Source organism: Ursus americanus, chromosome 19 (assembly GCF_024610735.1).
Source record: "Ursus americanus isolate L20-20 chromosome 19, mUrsAme1.1.p, whole genome shotgun sequence".
Classification (NCBI taxonomy): Eukaryota; Metazoa; Chordata; class Mammalia; order Carnivora; family Ursidae; genus Ursus; species Ursus americanus.
In genome coordinates this window covers 50,761,478-50,782,293 of record NC_142145.1, presented here as the reverse complement: position 1 = coordinate 50,782,293, position 20,816 = coordinate 50,761,478, and the positions used below count along the sequence as shown (strand labels likewise).

The following is a 20,816-nucleotide window of genomic DNA, read 5'->3' as shown; positions in this document are numbered from 1 at the left end:
TGAGCAGGGGACCCACAACCCAAGCACAAACCAAGGTTGTTGGTGATTCCTCTACTGGCATTGATGTCTTTTTGTTACTCAACTGTAGCTTTCTGGGCCTGGCACCAAGTACAAGTAAGAAAGAAATAATTGGGGATGACCTTCCTGAATAGAAGGAGGTAAATCATGGGAACGGGTTTGTGACGATGCTTTCTGCAGTCATGCTGCCTTGTCATGCTGCCTTGTAGCTGTTAGGTCCTCAGCCATGTTTTTCAAGGGCATGTGTGCCTGGGGCCTGGCTCCCTTAGAGCCCTTTCCAAAGAGGGTTAAGTTCCAAGTTTCCACTAAGCACTCTCGGGACATGGAAGTCCCTGAGGTCTAACAAATGATATGAACACGCAGCAGCTGCTCTTTGGCCAATCCCATGTACTGACCAAGTCTGTCTAAATGGATAGAGGTTACCCAGAAATCACTAAATGACAGGAGCACATATCACTCATCAGGGCCAGGTGCAGAGACGCCAAGGGACACCATCCAATTCCCAAGTCACTTTAAGAGCAGAAGGAAACCTGTTTAGGCGTTGGGTCCAGGAGAAAAGTTAGTTGCAAGGATGCTTCTGCACAACCCCAGTGAAGCTGGCCATCCTGAAGGAGGGCTTTGTCAACACAAAAGGAGACGTATATATGTGGTGAAAAATGCCAAAGTTGTTTTACTTAATTTACTAGGCTATGTTTATGTAATAACTTGTATAATAGGCTATATATTGGTTTAAAAGAAGAGGAGAAAAATTTATGTTTGTATTTGTTTTACTTGCATAAAGAAACTCTGGAAGGATTCGTCAGAACCCAAGGAGAACAGTTAGCTGTGGGAATGACTGGATGGAAGACAGACACGTCTGAAGGAGACTGTTCCCTGTGTACCTTTTATACTTTCTGGTTCTTGGACCATATAAGTGTATTGCCTTTTCAGATTTGTTAAAGTATATGAAATAGGGGAGAAGAGGAAAGTTCTCTTTTAGGAAAGGAAGGAATTGAGTTAATTTTATACTTTTTAAAAAAAGAGCCAGATTTAATTGGATTTCCAGTGCAAAGTCTAGATCAATTTTGTCAATGAAAATCTGGATTGTAATCTGTGGGGAGATTCACGCAAACTCACTGGAGCAATGTGTTGGTATTAGTGAGTAGCAATTCATTCATTTACTCACTCAACACCCATGTTTTTGGATCTATCTGTGAATACTAGGCTGGATCATCAAGCAGGACACTTAAAATACTTGTTCGGAATTCTTCACGTTGCTCCTAAAGTTACTGTCAAATAGACACTTAAAGAAATTTGTCATTCGGCATGATAATAGTTCAAAACCTCAGAATAAAATAGTATGAGAAATGTATTTCAGGAAGAGTCTGGAGATTTGGAAAAGTCTTATTCTGTTTTTGCAAATTATGAGAATTTATAAATTCCATAATAGAATCATCCATTGAATTTGTTTACAAGATTAGAGTTATTCACGATGTTATTCAAATTTAGCAATTACTACCGTATTATCGTGGGAAAACAACTACATTTAAAAGAGTTTAAAGTTAACATTATTTATAATTTATAATCACCTCCCAACATAAGGGTTTGGAGTTTTATTTTAGATTTTTCTTATTTATTTAAGCCCAAAGTCTAACCTAATGTGGTAGACCTCTCTTAGCCAACTGGTCTTTAAAGTGGGTAATAGCTATTTATTAAAAATACAAAGTTGGATTCTAAATAGTAATCACAGTTTATGGTGAGACTCAACAGGTTAAAGATCATTTTGGCATGCATTATTCGTTGAGAGAAAAAATCAGAATGAACCTTTTTGCCTGATCATGCTATACACTGCCAAAGAGCTTTCACTATAATCCCTTGTTATCGAGTCAGCCCAAGATCCAGACATTTATTTGGGGAAATGAAGTCTGTGTTTTACACACATAAAGAAAGAATATTATTCTACAAATACTTACAGTATAATGAAAGCTCATTAACTAATAAGTAGTTCATAAACTCTACATGAGAATGATAAGGAAAATGGTGTACATGTGAACATTCACAAGAATTTCAGAAGCCTTGGGGCACCTGGGTGGTGCAGTTGGTTAAGCCTCCAACTCTTGGATTTGGCTCAGGTCATGATCTCAGGGTCACAATCACAGGGTCCTGAGATCGAGCCCACGTAGTCATAGGGCTCCCTACTCAGCAAGCAGTCTACTTTCCCTCTCTTTCTCTCTCCCTCTTCTCCTCCCTCCATTCATGCACACTCTCTGTCTTTCTGAAATAAATAAATAAATCTTAAAAAAAAAAAAAACGAATTTCAGAAGCCTTTTGACAAATAATCCCAGAGTGTAGGTTACTCTCCAAAATTAGCCTCTGACTGGCCTGTTTGGAATTTCACTTTCCAGAAATAACAAGCTCTGAAGACTATACAGAGCAGGCCAAAAATCCTTTCCTTCCCTGACTTCATCCTGGAAGATGGACAATCTCAAAGTGACCCCAAACCTGAATGACTAGGTGAAGTTCTCGGAGAAGAGAAGAGAGTTGCTTCCTAACTCAATCCTTGTCTGCTGCTTTACACAGGCTTTTCTTACACTGACATCTGGAGTTCCAGAGAAAAGACTAGAAGATCCTCAAAGTGTTGTGTGTCATGTGCGTGTAAATTTTAAACCGACTTCTTGGGCCAGGTGGTCACATTAGAAAAGTCATGGGTATTTAGCTGAGGAAAGGATTAAGGTGCTAAGTGGGGTAGGACTGGAAAGCAAGGAAGATGAAGCAACCACTGGGAGCTACCAGATACTGTTTTAACTCAGAGTTTATGGAGATATGAACAACATTTTCGGTCAGAAGCCAAATCGAGTGTCACTAAATTGGTTGCTCAAGTACCACTTGCCATAGCCTTCGGTGTCATATGTCTCTCCTTATGCTAAAAAGAACCACCGAAAACACCCCAGCTCATGCACAAACCTGAGCAAGAGGGAGCTTTTGAGTCAAGTGTGAAATTACTGAGACCAATTTCTTCTGAAGAACATGCTGATTAACTTGTCCTACCCTGTCATTCATCAAAACAAGGAATGTTTGAAATTAGGAGCGGCTAGCAGATTTCTTTTTCTAGGCCGTCTCTGCTCGAAAAGCCCTGTCTGCCTGGAGCTCTGTGGTGAGACAGCCGGACGAGGACGCTTCAGGGCTGGCAGGGAACAGCGAGCGCTTCTGCCGTGGGTGGGGTAGAAGGTTGTGCCTCCCCACCTGCCACATAGCTGTGATTCCTGAGCTAGTGTGACCCCTCTCATTTCACATCTGAGGGAACCGAGACACAAAGAGCCTCGCTTGGCTCTCTTGGCATGTACTTATTTTAAACTATCCATATCATGAAGTACGTGTTTGTCACAACTCTGTTCCTTTGGCCAAACATTATGAAGCCACAACTAATCTATTGTTACACAATAATTCTGTTCAAGCCAATTTAACAAACACTGAGTGCCTAATATTTGCCCATGACTCATCCTTCCTTGAGAGTGGGAATAAAAGTAAATATGGATCAGACACAACCCCTGTCACCAAGGCAATGACAGCTTGAAGGAAGAGATACATACCACCATAATCTGGTGAATTTTCTATCTTGCAGCTTGAACCAAGTAACACTGGTGTAGAGAGGCAGGAACAATTAATATCATGTGGGATTTCAGGGAGGAGTTTATTGAAGAAAGGGCATTTGATCTGAACCTCAAAGGATGAGCTGGAATTTTGCTAGGTATAGAAGGAGAAGGGGCGCAGCGGTTGAGCGTCTGCCTTCGGCTCAGGGCGTGATCCCAGCGTTATGGGATCGAGCCCCACATCAGGCTCCTCCGCTATGAGCCTGCTTCTTCCTCTCCCACTCCCCCGGCTTGTGTTCCCTCTCTCGCTGGCTGTCTCTATGTCTGTTGAATAAATAAAATCTTTAAAAAAAAAAAAAAAGGAGAAGGACACATTTTTAAAAGAATAGAACATGAATATGTTTTAGGGACAAAGGGTCTGTTTGTGTGTTTGTGTAAGCTAGGGAGAGAAAGGAACTGACTGAAGATTATTTCCTTTCTTTCTCTCCATTTCTACCGCTTTCCCTGCTCCCAAACCTCTTTATAACCATTTCCAGAAGTCTGAAGAAATAAAATGCAGCTAAACAGAGAATATTTAGGAAATATTGACTATTGAGTCAGGTGTGAAATTACTCATCATATGTTGTCACAAGCTGGGTGCTTGGGTTCAAGTATCAGCTCTGCTATCTTGCTATCTAGCTGTGTGAACTGAGGCAAGTTATTTAACCTCTTCATGCCTTGGTTTCTTCATCTGAAAAATGATGTTAAAAATAGTGCTCTCTCAGGCAGTTGTTAAGAATTGAATTTTCTTCTTCTTTTTTTTAAGATTCTATTTATTTATTTGACAGAGAGAGAGTGAGAGAGAGCACAAGTAGGGGGGAGGGACAGAGGAAGAGGGAGAAGCAGACTACCTGCTGAGCAGGGAGCCCAATGTGGGACTCAATACCTGGATCCTGGGATCATGACTGAGCCAAAAATGTGGACGCTTAACTGACTCAGCCACCCAGGTGCCCCAAGATTGAATTTTCTGACCTATGCATAAAGCACTTAGAACCTTGCTTGGCTCATAGTAAATGCTCTGTCTCAGTCGTGGTTATTAGTGTTATTTATGTTATCTGTGCACATGAAGTGGGGTGTTTGAAGGGGAAACAAGTGAAATCTAGCTCTTCTTCTGGACAGAACATGGCTTCAGCAGAAAAGCCTGGTCTGACACCATAGTCATTGGCTACTGAGGGCATGAGGACATGGTGAAGAATAAAGATGTCACTTCCAGACTCAAGAGATGGTGACTCAGGAAGGGTCCCTCCATGTCGGCCTGCCCTCTGAGGGCTGAGAGGCTTAACCAGGAATAGGACAGTCAGAAAAAGGGACTTTCTCAGCTTTTATTTGTCAGACTTTTCCTTTCATGATTGACATTAAGTTCTTCCAAGCCGAGAGCCATGCTTACTTTTAACAGAAAAAAACACTTAAATATAAGAGTTTTCAATACAATGACATTGTTTTTAACAACATGCAAGAATGTTAGTAGGAAGAATGTTTTGCTTTCATCCGATGCAGACAGCCAACAATAAAACCCCTAACACAAAGCCTTCCTTTCTGTCTTGTCAACAATGGACAAGTTTTTCTTTAGGTCTTTGACTGAAGTATAATATACACAAAAAGTATATATTACATATAAATGTAGAGCTTTGATGAGTTTTTGTAGACTGCACACACCCAATGTCACCAGCACCCAAACAAGAAACCAAACAATATCAGCGCCCAAGATGCATCCTTCATATCTGCTCTACACCCCAGGGAAATCACGCTCCCGATTTCTAACAGCAGTAATTTGGTCTTATGTGGTTTTGTACTTTATATAAAAGCAATCATTATACTATGTACTCATTTTTTTTAAGATTTTTAAAATTTATTTGAGAGAGACAGAGAGAGAGCAAGCAGACTCTCTGCTGAGCAGAGAACCTGATGCAGGGCTCGATCCTAGGACCCCAAGCTCAAGACCTGAGCCAAAGACAGATGCTTAACCGACTGAGCCACCCAGGCTTCCCTATACTATGTACTCTTTCGTGTCTGGCTCTTTTCATTCAACATTGTATATGTGAGACTCCACCACACTGTTATGAATGGTCAACAACTTCAATGTAATTTTTTATGATTATGAAGAGAGGAAAGCACGCTCATTGAGAAGTTTTATTGTATTTATAGTGCATTTTATTTAATCTGCTGTAGATTTGTATTTATTGAATAGATGCTGTGGTTAACCTCAGTGCTGTGTTTACAGGTGTTCCTTCAAAAACAAGAATCACGTGTGTGTGTGCTTTTAATCATAAAGCTATTTACATTTCAACTTACTTCGCCTTGTTTCCATTATCTCACAGGTATAAAAACCAGGTGCCAATCAACGTCCACGCAAACCCTGGAAAATACATCATTGAGAGTCGATATGGAATGCACACTCTGGAGATCAATGCGTAAGAGGATGTCAGGGTCCATGTGTGTCACTCGACAATTGCCTGGGGAGGCATCTCAGCGGTTAACAACCGCTGTCCCCCTTTCTTCCCAATGCAACATGGTCACAAAGTCATCTTATGTTTGAATTTAATTAGAAATGATGAGAAAAAAATTAATTTGTACCTTTTAGCTTATCCTTTTATACACTTGAGAGTTTTTCTTAGACATTAGTGAGAAAATAAGTTACATAAATAGGCATTTATATTTAGCTATCCTTCTCCATTCCAAATCAATATCATCATCATCATCCTTTTTTGCCCTGAATCCATGAAGACCATGGAGATTGTGGTGGGTAGCACTGAAAGTAAGCTGCCCTGGGATAAATTCTCTCCTTCAGCTCCCCAGGAAGTGCAGGAAACTATGCACCCACCTGTCAGTGTGCAGATGGAGGCAGGACTGGACATGGGGATGTTTTTAAAGCAAAATCCAAAGCAAAATTTGAAAGCCAAACCCACATCAAAATTTCTAAGTCCTCAAACATTTAATCTATCTCCTAATATGGTTTTGAAATCCAAGCCTGGTTATGTCGATGAAGAAGTCCCACCATTTTTAGTTCACCTGAAACCATGACATGCTGAGATGTCAGAGTAAAATTTATATCATTCTGATCAGAGCAGGTGACACACGTGATCCTGGGTTTCAAGCAGAACCCTAGGGCCCTGGGACATTGGCCAAGTACTGACCTTTACCTTAAGTCACTTCAGTTCTGCCGGTTGGTGGTTCTACTGAGGCTGCAGTGAGCTACCTGGTTGCTTTATAATTAAATGGTTTTGAGAAAAGCAACCATATTGACCTTCTTGGAGTTCCGTTGATGTCCATAAAATTTCAATGAGAAATAAGTTTTTATAAATGATGGTAAATCCAGGTCAATGAAGAACACAGACACTGGTTGTGATAAGACACAAAATGACCTGCTTTGAAATCTTAGCTTGTTCATCTCTGTGAGATCATTCTTTTTCTTACTCCATTATGAAACACATCCCGATTTCTGTATTATAACTTACAGGAACTTCCAAGTGGCACTGCTGAGTTGTGATGTGGACTGAAACTCCCAAGTGTGACCTAAACCTTAGTTGAGTTGAGAGAGAAACACCATATTTGTACTTTGAAGCTAGAACACTGAACCACACATCAGACAGACCCAGACCCGGTTTAAAGCTCAGGCAGGCTGTGTCTTTCCCTTTCTGTCGCCCTGTTGCCCCCAGACTGAAACTCTCCCCAAGGGAGGCCAGCAGGAAAGTTGTACCCCTGGGGTGCTCTGGGAAGCTACCTGCATGGCCAGACATTTTCTGCTCCTGACACCACTTTAGACCAGTTAATCATCCACTGTTCATGCTGTAATTTATGCGCTTAAGAGGTTTTTTTGGACTTTTTAAATGAACCTGGGCTGGGGTCACAGTGGACCATAGGTGTCCTCCTCCCGTACTGTGCTGCTGGCCTGAAACTGTAGACGATATCCTGCCTTATATAAAATCCCGCAGGAGGCTGGATCAGAGTCCGCTTCATCAAAATTCCCCTGAGCCACGTGCTGCCCAGGGATTTGCAGTGTGCCGTGTTAGCAAAGAGATCCTCGATAGAAGAACAGCTTGTAGCAATGGTCACTCATCTGCATCTGTCCTTTCAGGTGTGATTTTGAAGACACTGCTCAGTACCGGGCCTCAGCGATGAACGTTAAAGGGGAGCTTTCAGCATATGCTTCAGTCGTGGTAAAGAGTAGGTTTGCTGCACTTGTTTTATTCAAAGTGTACTTTAAGAAATTTGTTCTCGTTGCTAAAAAATAAATCAGGAAGCAGTTCACATGCATATCCGCTTTCTTTTCTAGGATATAAGGGAGAGTTTGATGAGACTCGCTTCCATGCTGGGGTTTCCACCCTGCCCCTCAGCTGTAAGTTTAAAAATATATTTGCTAAATGTCATCTCTGTTTAAAATACAGCAGATTAAGCCATTCTAGAATGCTGAAATAAAAGATAGGATTATTATAATATATGTTAGTATGCATAGAATAGCTATCTATGCTGGGTTTTATTTTTTAGATTCTTTGGTTACTATTCTCTTTCTGAATATAACTGCTTCATTTTGGTTTTATAAAAGCCCAGATATGATGGGCTAAAAATGGCAACTGCTTTTAAGTCTTTCTGTGTTAAACTGAAAAAGATGATTACACAAACCTGGGCAGTGATTTAACCATGCCCCCCCCCACACACAAGTGTGTCCTGTATCAGAGCATCCAGGTCAGCATCACCTCCTGGAGAAATCCATGTCTGACTCCCACACCCACATCTGCCCAGTCAGGGTTAGGTGTCCCCGGTGAGACCATGGCACCCCCATCACAGCATCCATCACACTGAAGCTGTTAACTGTTACGTGTCTGATAATGAATGAATAAACAGATACATTAATTTATGAAGTGTAATTTAAAATGAAATCTAGGGGCACCTGGGTGACTCAGTCGGTTAAGCATCCAACTTTTGATTTCGGCTCAGGTCATAGTCTCGGGATTATGAGGTCAGGCCCCATGTTGGGCTCCACACTGGACATGGAGCCTGCTTAAGATTGTCTCTCTCCCTCTCCTTCTGCCCTTCCTCCTCTCCCTCTCTGAGAATAAATAAACAAACAAATAAATAAAATGTCTAAATGTGCTTTAATAACAAACTATTAAAAATATTCTGATCTGTGGTAATTTATGAACTTCAATCATTTCACCTATATCTGAGTATCTTTTCATAGGCAGCAACAAAAGTAAAACCCTTATGGTTGTTCAAATAATTCAGTGCTTACAGTGGTCAAACTGAAAAAGTTAGTCAAGCCTGAACTTATTTTCTGAACATTAAAAAATAAATGATAGTTTTGAAAATGCTTGATGAAGGTACTTTTTCATGGGTCAGTTTTTCACCTAATTGGTTAGTTTGGTGTCTGTAGATGACCTGTTCCGTCAGTGTCATGGGATAGCTCCTAATTTTAATATTCCAAGTTTTAATCTTTGGTATCAATCCCATGGGCGGGTGGGAGGGGATGATGAGTAGAAGTGAGGGAGGAACAGAAGCCATATCATGTTTTTCTCCTATCGTTTGATTTTTACTGAGATAGAATAGTTGAAAATTCTGAAACTATGACTTATCTCCTGTTGTCCCTAAGACTGGCTTATTAATCATTTATTTCACAATCATCCGAATGTGTCTTGCTCATTCCCACCGCCATATCATGATCCATATTTCTCCCACTTCTCTCTTCTCCATCAAGCTAGGGTCCAAAAGCCCAGCTCAACCTTACTTCTCTAACTTCTTAATCTTTCAGATCCTCCTCTGACTGGTCCCTGAACTGAGTGCAGTTGTTCCCAACATAGAAAACAGAGGGCTTTTATTCATTTATTCAACTAACATTTATTGAGCATCTGCTATATGCGAGGTACTGGTTTAGGTGCTTGGAATATGCTGATAAATATCATAGATGAAGCTCCCTGCCTGTGGTTCTGTTCTAATAGTTAATATATATTGATCAGTTGTACCAGACAGCATACTAAGACACTTTGTTATATGCAGTGATCATTTAATGTTCTCCCAAAGCTTATAAAATAGGTGTCGTTTATCTACACTATACAGATGAGGAAATAGTTTTAGAGAGGTTAAATCATGAGACAAAACCACACATAATGGTAGCGTAGGGGCTTGTAAGTTTGTCTTTCTAACTCTAAACCGTATTCCTTTTTTTTTTTTTTTTTTTTAGTGGGGTAGGGGAGCAGAGGAAGAGGGAGAGAGAGAATCTTTTTTTTTTTTTTTTTTTAAGATTTTATTTATTTATGTGACAGAGAGACAGCCAGTGAGAGAGGGAACACAGCAGGGGGAGTGGGAGAGGAAGAAGCAGGCTCATAGCGGAGTAGCCCGATGTGGGACCCGATCCCGGTACGCCGGGATCACGCCCTGAGCCGAAGGCAGCCGCTTTAACGACTGCGCTACCCAGGCGCCCCGGAGAGAGAGAATCTTAAGCAGGTGTGGAGCCCTATCTCATGACCCTGAGATCATGACCTGAGCCAAAATCAAGAGTTGGACCCTTAACCGAGTACCACCCAGGCACCCTCTAAACCATATTCTAAAACAGGAGTTGGCATTTTCTGTAAAGGACTCCTGTGACTGTAATTTGTGAACTAACTGTAATTTGTAAATTATAAATACTTTAGGACTGTAAATACTTTAGACTTTGTGGCACTATGGTCTTTGTCACAACTACTCAACTCCACCTTTGCAAGACAAAAGTCACCATAGACAGTAGGTAAAAACTGAATGTGGCTGTGTTCCAATAAAACCTTATTTATAAACATTGAAATTTGAATTTTTCTATGACTTTGCACATGTCACAAAATATTCTTCTTCTTTTGATTCTATCTCAACCATTAAAAAATTGAAAAATTATTTCTAATGGTACAAAGCAGGAGGCAGTCCAGATCTGGCTCACAGATTCGCCAAATCCCAACCTAACCGTTATCTCTATTTTGTAACCTTTATCTCTACCTCCTAAGGCAGCGTTGGAGCCAGCCCGCCTTCCCAGACAGCGAGGTCTGATTGATGTGTTTTACTTTTGATCTCAGCAGGACATCATCATATAGAAGTGGGGCAGATGGAACCTCTGCTTCAGAGTGGTTGTTTCACTCTTGGTTAGTGGTTCCCAGAGGACACACGGAGTCAAGGCAATCTCACGTATTGCTGGAGAGCACAGCTTCTGGAAAGAGCCTGCCAGTGTAAACCCTGGCTCTACAGTGTCATTGTGGGCAGTTAATTAGGCCTCCCTATGCTTCTGTTTCCTCATCTATAAAACAGAGAGATGACAATGGAACTTACCCGAGACAGCTATTATGAGGTTTGAGTTAATAGACATTTAACACTGGGACCAATACTTGGCACAAGATGAACTCAATAAATTTTAGCTTGCATTTTCAAATTAATTCTAAGAGGTGTTGGGAAGAGAGATGAACTGTGAGACAGGGCCTAAATTTTAGAGTCGGGCAGCTATGGGTTTGAATTTCACACATAATACCTTTGAACCCTGGACATTAGCTATGTATTATTTTTGTGAACTTCTACATTCTCATCTGAAAGAGAGGGGAAAAAAAAAATCTGTGCCATGGGGTTTTTGAAAGGATTAGACGACATGTCAAATTCAAGTACATGGCATGGTAACCCGTTAACGCAGTCATTATTTTCCCAAGCTCTTTTCCTTGAGAAAAGAGAAAATAAAGCCTGGGAGGGTTTATGATGCATGTATATACTCAATCTATAAGTAAGATATTTCTAAGAAAAGTATTTTTTAAAGTCACAATATTATAAACTTTTCAATTTGACGTTTCTTTTAATATTTTTTTTTCACTCAGATCACTAAAGATACTGAAGCAATAAATTTTTCCAATAAGTCGGAAAACTCTATTTTTATGAGTAATTGATATGACTCTTTGTCTGGAGAGTAGAGCAGCTGAGTTTTAAATGAACTAGAAATCTAAAAAGTGCATATATTATGCTAAGTATTTAAGTCTAAGCTAAATGTGGTATTCATTTATATGCTATGTGGGGTATTAAGCCTGACCTTTAAATTCTATTCATTGCAATAATAAAAATAAATATTGAGCTTATCTGACCAATGAAGCAAGCATTTCCATTTCACATCATAATATTTGGGAATGTGCTATGTACTTCTTTGTAAGACTTAATTTTTGGCCAGATAGTTCATTTGATCAGTGTTTGTTTTGACTGCTTATTAAAATGCTAGTGTCTCTTTGATGAGAAAAAAACCAAATTATTGATGTTTGTTTTTGTTGTACCCAGTTGCTGTGACCCCTTATGGTTATGCATCCAAGTTTGAGATCCACTTTGATGACAAGTTTGATGTGTCTTTTGGAAGAGAGGGCGAGACAATGAGTCTAGGCTGCCGTGTAGTTATCACTCCTGAAATTAAGCATTTCCAGCCAGAGATCCAGTGGTATCGGAACGGTGAGCCTTTATGATGAATTCTCACTTAGGTTCTTATTCACAGAAGGTAGCAGACGGGGCATGGCACCCGAGCATGAGTGTCCATAAGACCACAGACTTGGACTGGCAGAATCTGGACATTAGAAGGCATAACCTACTGGATGTTGAAAGAGTTTTTATGCATATATCAAAGTAGCAGAACTTTCATAATATATTTGTGGTGGTTATAATTTCTTATCACCAAGTAATCTGTGGAAAGGATGACAAAAAATGCATTTTTATAAATTACTTATATATTTATTTTATAAGTTAATTTTATTTAGTAAAATTAAGGGAAGTCCACTGAAGTCCAGTGGCACTATGGAGCATGCCCACTGACCCCTCAGCCTGGTGGGCAGAGAGCAGAGTTCTCACCAAGCAGCTGGCCTGAACTTCAGTTGTGCACACAGGTGCCTGGGGCAGTCCAGAGCATCTGGGTCCAGCCCAAAACCAGTAATGGCAACAGCACTGTGGATGGTGAACATGGGAAGGGAAGAGGCTCCAAGCGGGGGCAGCATGGGAACCTACAGCCGCAGCTTGCCAGCCCGCCCCTCCTTCCCCAGAGCTCATTGCTATGGGATCTGCACAAATACTAACTTACTGGCCTGAGCATCAGGACAGGAACTACCAGCAACCAGGCAGTAAACTTTGTCAGTAAAATATTACAAAATAAAATCATGCATATAGGCGTTGCAGTAAAGCATATGAGGAAGTTGTTGGAATTCTTCAAAGAGTTTAGAATCCCTGGTTTTGAAAATGGCTGTAACACTGCACAGTAAATATTCAGAGGCTGAAAAATGTAAATTAAGCTTAAAGATTGTCCCATTTAATGAAAAAGAACACTATTTTCATATGAAACTGTGGATGAAGCAATTATTAACAAGGAAGATAATTTTAAAATGAATTTTTCCTTGTAATTGAAGATACAGTGATAGAATGCATAAACTGACATTTGGGTTATATACAAATCATTTTCAGCCTCTTGTATAACCTCCACAAGTTATAGAACATGGTAGAGAAAATATCAAAATATTATTATGTAAAACTACATTTAAAATTAAATCCAGACTTACATGAAACTAATCTATATGAAGTCAAATTTTTTTTAGAAATTTTGTTCCTTAAGAATCATTAACTCTAGAGTACTAAAATTTATATTTTGAAATAATTTATCAGAAAGTTAACCCAATGTTAACTTTATAAGAACTTATCTATGTAATACAATATAGTATAAAACTATATAATATTTTAAGTATGTATTATCTTAACAGCTACAGTAACAGTTGCATCAGCAGAAAGATCCTTCTCAAAATTAAAAATGATCAACTCATTTCTGATCTTGCATTTGCAAAGAGTGACTCATGTTACTTTTTTTTTTTTTAAGATTTATTTATTTATTTGATGGGAGATGGAGGAGTAGAGGAGAGGGGCAGAGGGGGAGGGAGAGGGACAAGTAGACTCCGCCTGAGCACAGAGCCTGTTGTGGGGCTCAATTTCATGACTCTGAGATTATGACCTGAGCAGAAATCAAGAGTTGGCCACTCAACTGACCGAGTCATCCAGGTGCCCCTCAATTACATTGACTTAAAATGAAGTTGCCAAAAGTATAAATCTGATGACCTAATAACTGAATTTGCAGAAAAGCAAGCCTGAAATATCTTATTATCAATCAAGATATTACATTAATAAAAATATTTTATATATAAAATTATGGCATGAAAATTTTTTTTTGCAATTTGCATTACCCCAATTATATTTTATATGTAGTAAAATATTTTTGGAGGAAAAAGCCTTATATTTTAGTACCTATAACTGTATTTTTTTCTCTGCTTTTTGAACAGGGGCTTTGTAATTTCATTTTGCAGTGGACCTAGACCCGGCAGATTATGTATCTGGCCCTGGTCCCTTCACTTCTGATATAGTATTTTTTTTTTTTTTACCAATATAAGCATGGTAGAATGGCTCAAAGCCCTAGAGACTTTCACTAAAAGTCAAATAGCTCTCAATATAGGAGAAGAGGCAGAGAGAGAGGGAGGGAGGGAGGAAAGGAAGGAGGGAAGGATGGAAAAAGAAGGGAGCAAGGGGAGGAAAACTCAGTTCATTTTCTTACTTTTTAAAAAAATTTCCAGGAGCACCTGTTTCTCCATCCAAATGGGTGCAAACACTTTGGAGCGGAGATCGAGCAACGCTGACATTTTCTCATCTCAACAAAGAAGATGAAGGCCTCTACACAATCCGTGTACGAATGGGAGAATATTATGAACAATATAGCGCTTATGTATTTGTTCGAGGTAAGACCCAGCAAAAAGCAGAACACCCAAGAATGTTTAAAACACTGAGGCCAAATCAATCTATCCAAAAATGGTTTTTGTAATGATGAAAGAGCCATTTGAAAATTCTTCCATAATACATGGCATAAGGTTATTAACTTCCAGTAAAATTAGACGCAGTATGAAAAGATTACCCCTGAGGCACCAACCCAAAGGTAACTAGCTTCCGGACTGTGTTACTATCACTCATGTCAGACTTTCTTTGTCTTCAGTGAGTCACCAGTGCAGCTCTCTATAGGTGTTCGAGTAGAGATGCTACATCCCAACAATAGAAAAAGCCATTTCAGTTTATGGAAGCTGCAATAGAAGAGGATGTGCTCTGGGGGACTTACTCTTTAATATCTATTTCACAGAGCAAATTCATTATTTCACTCCAGACCCCTTCTTTATAGTTTCAGCTTTAATGAACTAGGAAACAAGGTCCTACAACTTAATCCTTAGGGCAAACTGTGTGATTTTAAGAGTCTTTCTTTCTTCACCTGTGTCTTGAATGGAGTGGATGTCCACAAGTGGGAATGTTACTTCTACATGGGATCCCAGCGCGTTTGGAAGACCATCGATACTTACAGGCTACAGGGCCAGTGTTCTGTGCTCTCTTCTGTGATGTTAGTCAGGTGTGGCCACAAGAGAGACACAGGAGAGGCTTGGGAAAACAAAGTTTATTACACTCACAGGTTTTAGCACACCACGTAGGGCCACCAGGGGAAACATGTGCATAGGTCGGGTTGGTCAGGAGGCAGAAGGGGCAGGAGGTGGGGAGAGCTTAGGCCATGGCTTTTATTGGAGTTTCTGTGGGAAAGGCAAGGCAGGGCAAGATAAACAGTTTAGGATTGGCTAGTTTGAATCATTTTGGTAGACTCCACTCTATAGGCGTGGTCCCTAGTGGCCTGCTAACTGGCCCAACAATGATTAAGGCAGGAGAATATGGCCTCATGGGGTGCACAGGCCAGATAGAGGAGGCGTGGCTCTGGATTGGTCGGTTTGCATATCATAGGCATGCTCCTGGATGAGCCCTTGCTATCTCCAAGAGTTGGCTAGTCCTGGGAGGGGCAGTGTCTTCCCAGTCAGAAAGGTTTTAAAGTGTCAAAACATCATAATTTACAGAAAACTAAAATATAAACAATACAGGAGACTTACTAATTTTTTTTTAATCTCTTGCGCACTAAATAGAATCATAAACTCATAGGAATTTTGACCAAATGGAACTTTAGAGGTCAGGTGTCCTTAATTGGGATCCACAGTCTCCCGAAGGCTCTATGATTAGAGTTATATTTCAATATATTTAGTTTCTTTGGCAATGTCATGTATTTTATTTTATGCATTTGAAACATTATTCTGAGAAGGGGCCTCTATACTTTCTTTGTCACTCTGCCAAAGAAGTCTATGGCATGAAAAAGTTAGGATTCCTATTCTAGTCCAATCTTTTAATTTTAAGATGCAGAAACTGAGGTTCAGAAAAATAAAGTGATTTACCAAAAGCCTCACAGTTAGTTAAAAGCAAAAGTGAACCTAGGATTCAGGTCTTCTGATGCCTAACCCAGGATTTTAATTAGGGTATAGGCTAAGCTGATGAAACAAAAAAGCTTATTTCTCTCCTATGTCTATGAATTCAGAAATAGGGGTGTAGCTCAGAGTCCCAAGTCCCATCTACATTGTTATTCCACTGCTCCCATGGTGCTATCCCATGTTCCCATCCCAGCCTATAGGAAGAGGAGAGAGAGGAAGTGGAGGGGAGATGCAGAGTTGTACACATCACTTCTGCATGGTGAACACTTAGTCACATGCACACATCTCACAGTGAGGGAAGCTGGGGCCTCATGTGTCCAGTTGGACGGCCATGTTGCCTGCTAAAGCTGGGCTTCTAGTACTAAAAGGAAACAAGAAAAATGGATACTGGGGACGGTTAGCAGCCTACACACACCCCGAGAGAACAGTAACAATTGTGGAATTCCATCCCGGAGCAACAACTGGTAAAGATACATGAATATCTACATCATCTGAAAATGCGTCAGACTTTCTCCTACACAAAAGTATTGAGGAAAAAGTTAGATATCCCTGAGGGAAGAGAGATGCTAGCCTCTGGATAAATGGACGCACTGAAACTCATCAGCAAGTAAGTCTGTGTAGACAGACCACCTGGATAAACCTGGCTAGATAAGGACTGAGTAAGCAAAGTCTTTGCCTCTGCTCTCAGTTGTCTTACCTAAACCAGACAGAGTCTCTGGCAACTCAAGAAAAAAACCTTAGTTACTTATGATTTGACGATTCTTTCGTGGACTTTGGGAACTCTGACATAGTCTAGGGTTTTCTCAGTAACATTTCTCAGTGCCCTTATCCAGAATTGTGGCTCTCTGCCAGATTTAGGCCAGACTTCACATTACTGACTATAGACAGGGAGACGGTATTGAAATTTGAAATTTGTACAGGCTAGTTTTCAAATCCACAAAATAAGGAAACAGTAAGATTCTAAAATTTATCAATGTAGGGTAGAGATCTACAAGTGGAATTGCTGGATCATATGTTAAATTTGTGTTTAACCTTTTAAGAAATTGCTAACATGTTGGGTTTTTTTGTAAAGATTTTATTGTTAAGTAATCTCTACACTGAGCATGGGACTCGAACTCACAACCCTCAGATCAAGAGTCACATGCTCCACTGCCTCAGCCAGCCAGGCACCCCAAGGAATTACCAGCATGTTTTAAATGACACTTTATGTGTTTTACAAATTTATGTGAGAGAATTGAGAAGATAAACGGGAAAGACAAAACTGGAAAGATAAATTTCAGTAATCGCTTTGTGAACTTAAGAACTTTTAGAAAAATATTTCACTTAAAATTTTATTTTAAATGATGTATTTTAGATTCTTTTTTTAAAAAAACCTTTATTGAGGTGTACTTGATAAACCACAAGATTCACCTATGTTGACTAGACAGTGGTTCTAGAATATTTACAGAGTGTGCTGCCAACACCTACCATTCAGTTTGAGAACATTTCCATCACCCCAAAGGGATTTTTTTGCCCATTCTCCACTGTCATCCCCAGACCAGCCTGTAGGCAATCACTAACCTATATACTCTGCCTCTGTTGGCATTCTCTGGACATTTCTGGATATAGTATGTGGACTTTTACTTTTACATCTATCTTCTTTCATTAAAACATCTATTTTGAGGTTCATTTATGTTGTAACACATATTAAGAGTTTGTTCCTTTATATTGCTGAGTAATATGGCGATGTATGGGTATATCTCATTCGTCCATCCGTTCACCAGTTGGACAGTTGGATCATTTCCAGCCTTGGCTGTGATGAATAATGCTGCTATGAACATTTGTGTCATGGATGTATGTTTTTATTTCTCTTGGTAGAGACCTACAAGTGAATTCCACTTGTCATATGTTAAATTTATGTTTCACTTTTTAAGAAATTGCCAACATGTTGGTTTTTCTGTAAAGATTTTATTTTTAAGTAATCTCTACACCCAACATGGGGCTCGATCTTGCAACCCCCAGATCAATAGTCACATGTTCCACCACCTCAGCCAACCAGGCGCCCCAAGAATTACCAGCATGTTTTAAATGACATTTTATGTGTTTTATAAAACCCTGTATATATTGAACTGCATGAGGCCATTTCGGTGCATTTTTAGAGCTCTGATATTTTTGCTGCTCAGAAAATAGCTTCTGAACCAGAATGATCATTACATAAATCACCGTATGTCTGCAGAAACACATTCCAGAGCTGCACATATTTGGCCAGGATTTTATTACATAGGTAGTATGTGTTCTTTTTGAAAAAAATAGATCATATAAATAGGGAAAGAAAGAAAGAAAGAAAGAAAGAAAGAAAGAAAGAAAGAAAGAAAGAAAGAAAGAAAGAAAGAAAGAAAGAAAATAGCTATTCCAATGTTATTATTTTATTACATATTCTTTTAGACTTCTATGTTTTATATATTCTTTCCTCCCCTACCCCCTCCACTGCATAAAGGGAGAGAGATGATAAAGTGGTAAAGGACAGGATAAAAATGTCTTGAAAAAACAATTAAAAATGACAAAGAAATATATGAAAAAGTTTTTACTAGTAATCAAAGAAATGAAAATTGAAATGATGTAACATTTTAATCTATCATATTGCAAAGATTTAAAGGATTTTTAAAATCCACTGGGATAAAGTGTTGGAGGGAATAGCACTCCTGTAAATTGCAGGTGAGTGTTAATTGTTTCAACATTTCTCAGGATGTTTTGTTCCTCTGTATCAATAGTGCACATTTCCAACAAAGGTGAGAAAAATGTTTATATTGGGAAAAACTAGAAGAAATCTGGATATCCACCCATGGGAGTTGTAAAATAAAGTATAACAAATGTCCTGTGTAAACAACAGAATACCACACAACAATGAAAACAAGTGATGTTTATCTATATTTATTGATATAGAAATATATTAACATGAAACTCTATAGTCCAATCCCATTTTTATTTCAAAAGCAATCACTTTTGAGTTCATAAATATAGAAAAAAAATCTAGAAAAATCTAGGCCAATATGTTAGTAGTAGTTATCTTTGAATTATGGAATTGAAGAGGATTTTAACATATATTTTTTGATTATCGTATATTTTAACAAGGAAGCACTGCTTTTATCCTGAAGATAATAGCGTTAGTTACATTTTGAAAAAAGTTACTAGCTATGTCAAAAGTGAAAATATAGAGTAGCAGGCTAATCTTTCCCACCTAATTAATCAAACACACAAAGACTTTGGCTTTTTGGAGGGTCGGGAGAAAGAAGGGCACAGGCTAGGAGGGTTGCTGCTGACCGAGTGGGCGCTGTGGTCAAAGCATGCTAGCGGGGCTGCTGAGAGCCAGGAGCACAGACGTGTCGCAACGTAACACAGTATTTGGATTTGGCTTCCAGCAGCTCCTATACAGAACCTGTTTTTAGAAAGACTGTCAAGCCCACCCCAAGAATGGCATGGTCCAAGCAATGTTATAAATATGCTGAAAATTGGCTCCCTAGTTGCCTACTGTCTGCTGGGCTCTGTTACATACAATAGATTCTCAGCAAACTAAACCAGGGATTCCTGGTTGTTACACTGTGGGCCTTGGGTGGAGGTTGCCAGTTGTTCCTTTCCAACTGAGTGGCTTTCCAGCATCCCTCTTCTGCCACTTAGGCCTGTAAACCTCAGCATCTCTACCCTTTTCTAGCTCTGCTCCAACTTCACCATCGGTGGGCTCTCCCCCCAGTTCAGTGCTCTCAAAGCCTGAAAGGAAGGAAGTTTTTCCCCACCAAAATGCTCACTTTTAGGGGCCGTGATTTAGTTATGTTCTCATATGGCACTTGTGCCAGAGAAGTTGCCTAAAACACTTTCCTGCAGATTCATGGGGCAAGAAACAGAATATTCAAAACCAAAGTGACTTGAGCTCCTCACTGGCAATGCAAACCTATCAAATTCAGAAGTGCACAAATATTTCTGCCTTATTATCAAATGGTTTAGTAATTTATAAGAGTTACTGAAATATAGCTCATTGTAAAACAAAAGTGTTTACTCAGTCGCAGAAGTGTTTTCCTTGAGTTGAGTGGCTCCAACACGTCTCAGCCTCCTCTCAGGTTAACTCCAGTTATAAGGAGGTGGACCAGAAGTCAGGAGGAATGGGCAATGTGGACCCCACCTCCAGAAACCCTGCCTCTCACTTAAAAGGCTGTTGACAGATTATTTTCATTCCCGTTGCTCTCCCCCTGAAAACATCCCTGGTTCACAAATTTAGCTGTGCCTGAAGACACTGCTGAGGAGACCCACTGTCAAAGGATCTCATTTCGTAAACATTCACTGCCCTCCCTTTCTTGTCTAACCCTGGACTTCCACTAAACTCGGATAAACTAAGCTCAGATGTGGATATTGCATCAGAGTTCCTTTCGCAAGTGTCTTCAGTCTGGGAACAAACATTTGATTAAAGTGAATGTTTTCCTTTCTCTTCCAAAATGGGAGTGCCCAGCAGAGGGAGAGGGTGAAGCTTCGTGGTTTTTATTCTCTTGTGGATGTATCCACAAGGTGACAGAAGGGGCTATTTGTTCCCCTTCAGAGCAGTTCGTATATCTGAGTAACACTGTACACCAGATATCTTAAGAACAGATTTTCTGGCTCAGCTTCCCTTAGACTTTTCTGACAGTGATTCCTGACATCTCCACATTTATTTTATTTTTTATTTTTAAGAAAAAAAGTTTTGTTTTGTTTTTAAATTTATTTGACAGAGAGAGAGAGAGCACAGGCAGGGGCAGCAGCAGAGGGAAAGGGAGAAGCAGGCTCCCCACTGAGCAGGGAGCCCAATGTGGGGCTTGATCTCAGGCCCCTGGGATCATGACCTGAGCCGAAGGCAGATGCTTAACTGACTGAGCCACCCAAGCTCAGTTTATTTTCCTTTAGAATG

General features: G+C 39.8%; 1 protein-coding gene across 3 annotated transcripts in view; it reads left to right on the top strand.

Annotated features, from left to right (window-relative positions):
* The window catches only part of MYOM1 (myomesin 1), a 147,512-nt gene that overhangs the window by 49,096 nt on the left and 77,600 nt on the right, over window positions 1-20,816 (top strand). For all 3 annotated transcript variants that reach the window (XM_087869948.1, XM_045781841.2, XM_045781842.2), the window contains 5 exons: window positions 5,945-6,037; window positions 7,702-7,790; window positions 7,900-7,962; window positions 11,889-12,053; window positions 14,201-14,362. In XM_087869948.1, coding sequence (XP_087726074.1) covers window positions 5,945-6,037; window positions 7,702-7,790; window positions 7,900-7,962; window positions 11,889-12,053; window positions 14,201-14,362 — 572 coding nt within the window. The remainder of the gene's footprint in view (window positions 1-5,944; window positions 6,038-7,701; window positions 7,791-7,899; window positions 7,963-11,888; window positions 12,054-14,200; window positions 14,363-20,816) is intronic.